Below are 11817 nucleotides of genomic sequence, written 5' to 3'. Positions count from 1 at the left end.
ATAGGACTCAGAATTAATCATCACAGTCCACCGTCGACTCGTTTTAAAACTCATTGTCGACGGCGATAAAATTTACAGGTTCCCGTAAATTTCGGGCATCCTACGTAAATTTCATCGATTAAAATTAATAATTCCCACTTGAAATTATTTATATCACGAATACTCGATCAATAATTTTTTTGCAAAAAGAATAAAAAAAAAATTCCATTTAGAAATTACCATTCGAACCAACAGGGCGAATCAACCACAAAACACACAGCACACACGCGCTATACGCGCCATCACACACCACCACAGTCACCGCTGCACACCAAAACATACACAAACGCACACACTCACGCACACACTCACGCACACACTCACATTACACACACATATACACAACTATATATATATACGTATGCATACAATCCGAAACAGGGGCAGAAATCGAAGGAACCGCAGGAAACAACTGGCTGAACTCACCAGAATATAAGGCAAAACAGCAGGGAAGCCGGGGAATAGAGAAAAGAGGGTGGGAAAGAAAACGATTAGAATCGAGAAGAAAGAAACCGAGAGATATTTGTGGGAGAAGAGACAGAGAGATTGAAGGTATAGGGAGGGATTGGGTGTATATAATTTATTTTATCTTCTTTTGTTTATTTCTTTGCAGGTATGGCAACAAGAATTGGACACGTAGTTTCTAATTTTCTACTTTGCAAACACGTGTCCCGATACATCAAAAATCTGATTTCCAGTCTCGGTTATACCGTTTATCGAACAAAATTGCGGGTGGAAACGAGTCAGAAAATTACCAATTAAATATCAAAATTCTCGAAATAATTAAAAGTTAATAAAATAATTTTTTTATATGTTTTAAACCGTTTTTTGAAACGCAATTTATACCCGCTTTTAGCAATTAAACGATTCAACACGCGGGTAAAATTAATCCTAAAAAAATTCCAAAATAATTTTAAAATTCTCAGAATATTCCAAACTTAAATAAATATGAGTTTCGTAATTTTTGAAGAATTTTGGAATTAAATAAGGATTTTACAAATAAATGCAATCAGAAAATCATACAGGGCTAAATAATTGATGAAATATTGATTTCTAAATTTTATAAAATCCCAAAAATAATTATTGTAATTATAAAGTCATACAAATAATTTTAAAGATAATTTAAATATTTATGAAATTAAATTTTCAATAAAATTACTTTTAAAGACAAAAACAAAACGATAGGACTCGGTAATTAATAATACAAATAATCCTCAATCACAACTGAGTCCCACACAATTAATATTACATACAACACATAGCAGACAGAATATCCATCCAATCCCTAATATTACTAAACGAACTCAATTTACCAATATCAATAAAATGATCGGTTTTCAAATAAACTTTTGAAAATAATACATTTAAGGAAATATTTTCAGATATTAACAAGGATCGATATAACACTCAACAATTAGCACATTACCATTTAATAACACAAACTCGTCAAACAAGAATAAAGTATCCACCATTTTATTCTTTCCTAATCAGAAAATCACATAAACATATTCAAATATTAATAATAATAATAATTCTGAAAATACGGGATTTCACAGCTATTGCAACGAAATGCTTGTAACACTTTTCAAAAAGCATTGCATCAGGCTATATATGGCGTAGTGAGATATGTGATTATCAACTACTACTAAGTACACTAACAAATCATAATCTTTTGGGGGCTTGTAGTGGGATTATGAATTACCCAAGTTTCCTGCATTTGGACAATAAATTTCAGTTTATTTCAGACTGGGGATTTAACTCGATTTTTGAAAAATATTCGGATTTGACCCGGGTTGTCACATTTCAGGGTTGTCAAATCAAATGGAAGAGTTGTTTACCAATCACTAAATTCATTGGAACAAAGCTCCCACTGTTATTTTTTTTATCAAATATGCCTGCAGAAACATCTTTTTCGTATTTATTTTACAAGTTCTAAATATATCATTATAATTGAAAGCAATTGAGTTAAAGAATAAGTATATGAGCCTTATTAATTAAACAATAATATGTCTGCAACTTACTTCAAATAATAGCATGTTTTATATTGGAATAATATATTTTGTACATTTGAATGATTCAAGTTCAGCAGTTCACACATTTAAAAGATGTGTCGTTAATCTTTATGTTAGTAATTTGGGCTTATCATCAAATATCTACCATGTGTGTATACACACGCAGATAGAGAGACAATGCATCAAATGGCATATAGTTGCTTCAATGCAATTAATCCATACACGCCGTCAGGGAAAAATCAAATGGAATATAAAATTACATTTTATTATATTTGTACAAATCCGTTCTCCCGCCATGGTTACCTGACTGAGCATTATCCAAGCTAGTCTGTGGTATCCTTAATTTGAGTTTGTACTTTTACGCTCTTTGATCTGTCTAAATAATATTGATTCCTAGTAGGTGTTGGATACACAAGCAACCGTGTAAGACTGTTTCATGAGTCCAAACTAAGGAAGATAAATGGACCTATCACATTTCTTTCTATATATAAGAAAAGACTTGTGTGGACATAAACATACTTCACTTGGAATCATATACATTCATTTCTCTGTTTTACAATTAGGCTTCTAATAAATTTAAAAGGAAATGGTAAAATTCATTGTCTTGGTAGGGATTTTAGCTCTTTCTTTCTTCATTTCCATGGCAGCTGACCATAGTCCACTACAGGATTTTTGTGTCACTCAATCAGACAGCCAAGGTATGAAAAAATTAGTTTTTTTTTGTTTTCAAGCTAGTGACTTTTCTTTTATAGAACTTCATATATTATGACACACAAGTAATGTAGTTGGCTAAAGGGTAACTCCTGTGGCCACAACCAGATTCCAGCATTAAATACACTAGGCGTCTCCCTTGTCCGCATTGACTATGCACCTAGAAAGCAGGGATTCTTTGGTCACCCAACGAATCCCCGTATCCCCACGCAACCCCGTATTAGATACTTGAATTCTTAGGGATATTCGGATGCTCAACAATCTCAACTAAAATTTATCCTTTTTAATATTTGTACTACAAATAGAATTGGTTTTAGTTTAAATTCTAATGTTTTAGATGCTTATATCATGTATTTGATCTAATTTGCTTAAAAAATACTAAATTTGTTAGTAGATTTCATTATTCATAGCAACGAGTATGTATATATAATATGTGTATATGTGTCATATCCCCCGAACCCGAATTCCCATAATGTTTTTGCCAAATCCATGTATTCTCACATCCCTGCACCCATATCCTTGCTTCTTAGCTATGCACCACGGGGCACTAATCCTCCCTATACCCATCCTCGTGCCATCGAAATCGTAACTGTAATTGAAGGCAGCCTTGAAGTTGGATTCATCACCTCCAATCTCGAGAATCATTTGATCTAAAAAATACTAAACAAGGGTGCGTATTTATCTTCCCCATCGGTCTTGTTCATTACCAGAGGAATGTAGGAAATGTTAATGCAATGGCTATTGCAGGTCTTAGCAGCCAAAAGCCTGGATTCATAACTATTGCAAATGCAGTGTTTACTGTTGTGTGTAACTTCTCCAGTCTATGTCCTTTATCTAATTACTAAAAACGTGTTTAATTTGATATAACTTTTGTACAGAAACAGAAGACATAAGAAGAGGTTAAACTCCGTATTTTTTACTAAAACGTTATTTAGAGACGAACTTTATCAGGGTTTTAATTGGGGTAAAACTGATCTTGATAAACAGAACCCAATTTTCTCTAAAGCAAACAATAGACTTTTACATAATTCATGGATGTCCTAGTAACAAGATGAAATATTATAGTATGAATCATCATAGAATATTGGAAAACTAGGAAAAGAAAAAATGATAGAGAACACGATATTATGTCAAATAATCGTACTAAACAATTTTTTTGTTAGAATATGCCTTGAATTTGGTTTAAAATGGTTATCGGTTTTGGGCCTATATTTCTAGGGTTTTTCCTAACCTCCTAGAGAGTACTATATAAACCCTTTAGAGCATAACCTAAACATATATTCTGTATTCTGTAATTTGTATCGGCATAACCTAAACGTATACTTTAATCTGTATCCTCAAGATCAATAAAACTTTTCTCTTCTTCCTATTTGTGTTCTTTCCTTACATTTACTATAATCTTTCTTGCTTTCATTTTGATAAATTGGTATAAGAGCCTGGTTCTAATTCTAGGGTTTGAATTTAAGTTCTCGGTGAACAATATCTGGTGGTATTGACGTGAAGGTCGACAAATTTACCTGGAAAAATAGTTTCAGTCTATGGTAGATCAAGATGTGTGCCTTGTTCAAGCAACAAGGGATGTGGGAGCCGTTAAACAGATTGGCTGCTTCTGGAAGCGTTGAGATGGCCAGTCTCAAAGAAAAGGCACACTCAATAATTCTGTTGTGCCTTGCAGATGATATTATTATTAAAATCACGGATAGGATACCGCTTCTGGTTTATGAGTGAAGCTTGAAAGTCTATACATGACAAAGTCTTTAATAAATAAGTTGCTTCTAAAGCAACGTATGTTTAGTTTGCGAATGCAGGAAAGTAAGCCTCTTCGAGATCACTTAGGTCAGATAAACACAATTTTATTAGAATTGTGTAATATTGATATTAAAGTTGAAGATGAGGATGCTGCTTTATTTCCGTTAGTTTCTTTACCATTATCATATGAGAATTTTTCGCAATCGTTTATTATTGGTAAAAATACTATTTCTCTAGAGAAGGTTAGATCTTCTCTTCATTCTAGAGAATTGCTCCATAAGGCGGCTGGTACAGGTGAATATAATCAGGCTGTTGGGTTAGTTTCCAGCAGGCGTACAGGACATGGAATGTCGGGAAAAATAAATCCAAAAAACCATCTCCTAATGGCTCGAAATCTAATTGATGTCTGCAATTACTCTAAAGAGAAGAGGCGCTGGAATTTTGACTATCCCACGAAAAAAAGCAACATGATAAATTGGCGGGTACTACTACAGGTACTGCTGCTGCAGTTGGTGATAATTATGAAGAATATATTGCTCTAGTTGCTTCTAATCACACGCATCACTTTGATGTGTGGAATCTTGACTCTGGAGCTTTGACCATATTTTTCCGCGCAGGGAGTGGTTCCTAACCTACGAGCAAGTAGACAATGGAATTTTTTTATGGCTAACAGTTTTTTTGTTAGATGGTAGGAATAGGCTTGATTAAATTTCAGACACATGATGGTAATTTCTGCATATGGAATGATGTTAGGCATGTCCCACTGATGACGAAGAATCTGATATCTCTAAGTATGTTAGACAATAAGGATTTTAAAGAAGAATGTGGGTTCTACATGTCTGCAAGGGTTCTAATTTGATTCTAAAAAGGTGTTTAACATTATACCTTGTATCTTCATCAAGGTTCTACGTTAACAGGTTCTGTTGTTGCGTCCTCTGAGATTGAAAAAGAAAATATGACTATGTTGTGGCACCGGAGGCTCGGCCACATGAGTGAAAAGGGGTTGCAAGTTCTGTCAAAAGATGACCTTCTTTTTGGTCATAAAGTCATAGGTCTTGAGTTTTATGAACATTTTGTTCTTGGAAACTTACATCACAACAAGTTTTTTAAAGTAACAAAACAGAAAAAAGACACACTTGATTACATCCATTCTGATTGTTAGGGTCCTTCCCGGGTGGAGTCTTTAGGGGGTCACGGATATTTTGTGTCAATGATTAATGATTTCTTAAGAAGGACTTGGGTCTTCATCATAAAGTATAAAAATGAATCTTTTAAGATTTTCAAGCAGTGGAAGGCGCTAGTGGAAAATCAAACAGGGAAGAAGATTAAGAGGATGCAAATTGATAATGGCCTGGAATTTTGCCCGTCTGAGTTTAATGAATCCTGCAAGAATGAGGGGATTTCTAGGCATCATATATTCAGGGATACACCTCAACAAAATGGTATAGCAAAATTTATGAATCAGACACTTTTGGAGAGAGCTAGGTGTATGTTCTCTAATGCTGGACTAACTAGAAGACTCTGGGCAGAAACGGTTAGTGCAACGTGTAATCTGATAAATCGTGGACCTCATTTAGAAAGTGGTGGTGTTGAGAAACAGGTGAAGTAGAGAGTCACTCAAGATGAGAGTGAACCGCAACAGGAAGTTCAACAATCATAGTCAGAATCAGAATCATCAGTTTCATCATTATCAGTAGTGAATCAACATAGTTTGGATCTTGATCGTTTGAGGATAGCTAATTATGGGGTGCCTCCAAATAAATATGGTTTTGAAGATATGGTAGCATATGCACTACAGGTTACTGAAGAGGTGGATCCTAACTCTGATGAGTCATCCACTTACAAAGAAGCAGTTACATGAACTAAGTCTGTTGAAGAAAGAGAGTACATGTCTCGAGTTCCTTATGTTAGTGCAGTAGGAAGCTTAATGTATGCAATGGTATGCACTATACCCGATTTTGTACAATCTGTCAATGTTGTTAGTAGGTTTATGGGTGATCCAGGCAAGGAGCATTGGCAAGTTGTGAAGAGGGTGTTGCGGTACTTAAAAGGTACATCTGATGTTGCTCTCATTTATGGAGGTGATATAGAGTGTTTGGTGATAGGATTTTCAAACTCTGATTATGCTGGAGATGTTGACAGAAGAAGATCTATGACTGATTATGCTTTCACTCTGGGTGGTTCAATTGTCATATGGAAAGCTACTCTGCAACCTACGGTGACTTTGTCTAATACAGAAGCAGAGTACATGGCATTGACAGAAGCCGCCAAAGAAGAAATATGATTGAAAATTTTGGTCATTGATTTGTGTTTATATCATGATCAGGCTACAGTTTATTATGACAGTCTCCGTGCAATCTGTTTAGCCAAGGATCAGGTCTATCATGAGCGGACTAAGCACATAGATGTGAGATATCATTTTCTAAGAAGTGAGAAGAGAATCCAGGTGAGCAAAGTGAGTACTGCTGATAACCCAGCTGATATGCTTACCAACCGGTTCCACATAGCAAGTTTCAACATTGTTTGAAGTTGCTAAATGTTCAGAGTTATTGATTGCCCTTTTAGGGAAATATTTGAGGTAAAAGAGTTTTTTATGATACATCTGGCATTAATACGGTGCATATGGTACATCTATTTTTTCTAGTAAATTTGGCATTATTATTATGGTGCATCTGGTACATCTGTTTTTCTGGTACATCTAGCATTATTATGTGCATCTGGTGTATCTGGTGCATCTGATACATTAGTTTTTCTAGTACATCTGGCATTATTATTATGGTGCATCTGATACATCTATTTTTCTTGGTACATTTGGCAGTATTATCTGGCAGTATTATGGTGCATTTGGTACATCTGATTTTGTGAGAGGATTCAAGTCAAGGTGGAGATTTATTAGAATATGCCTTGAATATGATTTTAGAGGGTTATCTGTTTTGGGCCTATTTTTTTGGGTTTTTCTATAACCTCCTAGAGAGTACTATATAAACCCTCTAGGCATAACCTAAACATGTTTGTAATCTGTGTCGGCATAACCTAAACGTATGCAGTAATCTTTATCCTCAAAATTAATAAAAAATTTCTTTTTTGCCTATGTGTGTTCTTTCCTTACATTTACTATAATTTTTCTTACTTCTGTTATAACAAACTCAACGTTAGAAATCATGAATGACTTACTAACAAGAACATATGTTCATACTTCATATCTTCAGATCACAAAAGCTTGCTGACAGAATTGATAGAGAAAAAGATATTATGCCAAATAATTGTACTAAACAAAAACTCAAAATTAGAATTCATTTCTTTCCGAGTAAGGCCTTATAGCATCGTTACGTGTTTTAGGATCATCTCTTGTTTCGGCTAAGTATACGAAATCATCTAATATTTTTGGAATTTGGTACCTAATTGCCCCTACGCTCTCGACTTTCCCAAAGTCTTTCTTTAAATTTATTTATGTTTTAAAACTACACTTTTATTTATTTATTTTTTTAAATTTGCCCCATGGCATGTATTGCTTGCACTCACAGCCCTGCATCCAAGTGTAAGCCGTGGAAGTGCACTTTTAGTAATAGTTTGATAACAGTTTTATAAATATTAACCTGACATCCTCCCAATGGTAAATTATTGGTAATTAAGCAAGGCATGTAACTCCCGCGGTCGTAATTTGTTTTGTACATCTGTAATCACCATTTAGTAATATTTTTTGTTTTTTTTTGGTGTCTAGGGAGGTTTGCATCCTTTATACCAAGATATGTATATGCAAGTTTCCTTTACTCTAATTCAAGTCTTAAATAATATAAGATCATGTTGGGATCTTTTTCAGACATTAAGGTTGAGAGAGACTGTTACACAGTATGGAGTATGAAAGTATGATTATTTGGTAAGATTTAACGTGATTGAATATCGGCGTATTTTCACACAATATCTTGTTAACAGGTGCCTTGCAGGCTAGCACTAGCTTATTCTAATGTTAAAATCATTGTTTTAAAAAAAGTTCTTTTAAGCAAATGTATACATCTATGACTCTTTCGTGAATTTATCACAGGACGGCAGTGGCGTGCATGCAAAAATTATAGCTGGAAATCACCCTGCCTCGCCCCTTGATTAGTCTAGCTGCTGTATATATATAGGCCGGGAAGCTGCTGTGTATAAATAATTCACTCTCAACTCATTACTGAATATTACAGATTAATTTTCTTTATCTATAACTTGAAAACTACCATCGCCATATATTCTCAAAAACTTTTCCAAACATAAGCTGAAGGGTGGTAATGGCGAGTTTACTTATCTTTGTTGCGCTTATAACTCTTTCTTCCTCACTGGCCATGGCTGCTGACCATAGTACTCTTCAAGATTTTTGCGTTGCTGAATCCAATAGCAAAGGTACGCGTCAAATTACTAAATTTATAATATTAACATCTGGCTAGCTCTTTATATGTGTACAGGATGGCACGACGTACCCTAACTAAATTTTAATCTTAAAATTGCAAACTGCAGTGCTTTTAAATGGTTTTCCTTGTAAGAATCCAAGCATGGTTCAAGCCGGTGACTTCTATTTCAGTGGTCTTCACATAGCAGGCAATACAAGCAATGCAGCCGGCTCAAGGGTAACTCCAGTTGCCACTACTCAAATTCCAGGACTCAACACACTTGGAATCTCTCTAGTCCGCATCGACTATGCACCATGGGGAATCAACCCTCCTCACACTCATCCTCGTGCCACTGAAATCTTAACCGTCATTGAAGGAAGCCTTGAAGTTGGATTCGTCACCTCCAATCCTGAGAATCGTCTCATCTCAAAGATACTAAACAAGGGTGACGTATTTGTCTTCCCCATCGGTCTTGTTCACTACCAGAGAAATGTTGGAAATGGTAATGCAATGGCAATTGCAGGTCTTAGCAGCCAAAATCCTGGAGTCATTACTATTGCAAATGCAGTGTTTGGTTCTAAACCAGACATATCAACCGACATACTTGTCAAGGCCCTCCAGGTGGACAAGAGTGTCATCTCCAAAACCCAGTCCAAATTTTAAAAGATTTCTAATCAATATCACTATTCTTGTTACATTTGAATTTATTGTAGAATCAAACAATTATTGTGTGTAATTGTCTTTTAAAAATATCTTCTTACTAGTAATTTCAGTAACCTTTGAATTTGTTCGCATTATCCGAATTAAGAAAGTGGTCGTCAATTGGGATTACAAGTGTTGAAAATGTTTATGGGATTTTTATAAAAATATAACTAAAATTTCAGTATAACAAACACATACTTTCTATATTGATATCATGAAGCAGAGTTACAACTTCAGAGTCACAATTTAATATTTTCTTACAAGTTACAGCTTTTCTTTTAACAGAAACTAGAGCTTCAGCTCTCTTTGCTTGCTTTTTTATTTCACTCAGTACTCCACTATTTTCTTTACTCTGGTACAACTTTATTTATAGGCTCTAAATACAAGCTGATGTCATCCATTACATATGCATATTGCAGTTAATAGTAGCCAACCAAAGAAGACTTTTAATTTTCACAGTTCTCCTCATTTTTAGGCTTAATACAAACCTGTTGCATTTTCATCTTGCCACCTTAGCGTGTATTTAACTATCAGGTTTGAAACACATTGCTGCCTACCTTATTTTCAGGAGAACTTATTACCTTTTCAAATACTTAGCCTCATGCATGCATATAGATATTACTTCACACGTCTGTACCCACCATAATTTCAGTTGTACTTATTTCAACAAACCGTGTTTTTATTCAACTTAGCCGTCTTTGACCTAGCTAGCTTCATACATGTAGAACGGGTTTGAATTCTAATACTCTCCCTCAAACCCGACTTAGCATTCCGAGCTTCTCTTTCATTTTATGAAACACTTCTGGCTTCAATGGCTTTGTAAATATATATGCTAAATTTTCTTCAGTCCTGCAGTGCACCAACTCCACGATTTTATCATTTACTTGTTCGCGAAGAAAATGATATTTAATATTGATGTGCTTGCTACAACTGTGTGACACCGGATTTTTCGCAAGTGAAATTGCGGATTTGTTGTCCACGAAAATAGTAACCGGTTCTTCCTTGACAAGATTTAACTCGCCCAAAATATAGCCTAGCCACATAGCCTGACATGCGCACGCTGCTGCTGCGATGTATTCTGCCTCACATGTTGAGAGAGCGACTGTCTGTTGCTTCTTTGATGACCATGAAAATATTGCTGAGCCAATATGAAAAGCATATCCGGAAGTGCTTTTCCCGTCATCCAAATCACCACCATAATCACTGTCTGAGTAGCCAACTAATTTTGCATTTTGAGAATGAGAATAAAATAATCCATGATCAAGTGTACCTTTAATGTATCTCAAAATTCTTTTAGCTGCCATGAAGTGATCTTGCTTCGGCTTTTCCATGTACCTGCTAACCAGTCCAACTGCATACATAATATCTCGACGAGTGAAAGTTATGTACCTTAGACTTCCAACCAAACTTTTGAACAATGTCGGATTTACCGACTCCCTCGTTGAATCAATCCTGAGCTTTATGCTTGCTTCTGCTGGCGTGCTCACTGCCTTGCATTCCTCCATTCTGAACTTCTTTAAAATTTGCTCCGCATATTTTTCTGAGACATAAAAATCCCATCTTTGCTTTGCTTCACCTCGACTCCAAGAAAGTATGACATTTGACCAATATCTGTCATCTCAAATTCATTAGTCATAACTTTCTTAAAATTATCAAACATACCAGGATTGTTTCCAGTAAAGATCATGTCATCCACGTATAAGCAAACGATCATAATATCTCCCCCTGAATTTGTTTTCGTGTAGAGGGCATGCTCGTATGGACTCTTCACGAAACCATTTCTCAGAAAATATTCATCAACCCTTGTATTCCATGCTCACGGAGCTTGCTTCAAACCATATAAGGCTTTCTTCAGTCTGTAGACTTTGTTTTCTCGGCCTTTCTGAACATATCCAGGAGGCTGCTCAATATAGACTTCTTCTTCAAGATAACCGTTTAGGAATGCTGACTTCACGTCCATCTGAAAAATCTTTCATTGATTTTTAGCGGCAATTGCTGTAAGAAGTCTGATGGTGTCAACTCGTGCAACTGGAGCAAACACCTCATCATAGTCAATGCCATATCGCTGCTTGTAGCCTTTAGCCACTAGACTCGCCTTGTATTTCTCCACTTCTCCATCCTGATTCGTCTTGGTCTTGTAGACCCACTTGACACCAATTGCTTTGTGTCCTTCTGGAAAATCTGTGAGCTCCCAAGTATCATTTTTTTATTGCACCAATTTCCTCATCCATGGCTTT

The 11817-nt window shown here is 35.5% G+C and overlaps 3 protein-coding genes across 3 annotated transcripts; 2 read left to right on the top strand and 1 right to left on the bottom strand.

Annotated features, from left to right (window-relative positions):
- The first annotated feature begins 6399 nt into the window (after nucleotides 1–6399).
- On the top strand, nucleotides 6400–8616 carry LOC141673858 (secreted RxLR effector protein 161-like). Its single transcript, XM_074480586.1, has 3 exons — nucleotides 6400–6729; nucleotides 6838–6957; nucleotides 8554–8616. Exons 1-3 carry the CDS (start codon nucleotides 6400–6402, stop codon nucleotides 8614–8616), a joined length of 513 nt encoding a protein of 170 aa, XP_074336687.1.
- A 163-nt stretch (nucleotides 8617–8779) lies between these two features.
- On the top strand, nucleotides 8780–9541 carry LOC141672807 (putative germin-like protein 2-1). The gene is made up of 2 exons (XM_074479484.1): nucleotides 8780–8891; nucleotides 9006–9541. Exons 1-2 carry the CDS (start codon nucleotides 8780–8782, stop codon nucleotides 9539–9541), a joined length of 648 nt encoding a protein of 215 aa, XP_074335585.1.
- A 791-nt stretch (nucleotides 9542–10332) lies between these two features.
- On the bottom strand, nucleotides 10333–11085 carry LOC141673857 (secreted RxLR effector protein 161-like). Its single transcript, XM_074480585.1, has one exon. It carries the CDS (start codon nucleotides 11083–11085, stop codon nucleotides 10333–10335), a length of 753 nt encoding a protein of 250 aa, XP_074336686.1.
- Between the last annotated feature and the right edge of the window lie 732 nt (nucleotides 11086–11817).

This window comes from Apium graveolens, chromosome 7 (genome assembly GCF_009905375.1).
Source record: "Apium graveolens cultivar Ventura chromosome 7, ASM990537v1, whole genome shotgun sequence".
Lineage (NCBI taxonomy): Eukaryota > Viridiplantae > Streptophyta > Magnoliopsida > Apiales > Apiaceae > Apium > Apium graveolens.
Note: the sequence above shows the minus strand (reverse complement) of the source record. Positions and strands in the feature narration are given on the sequence as shown.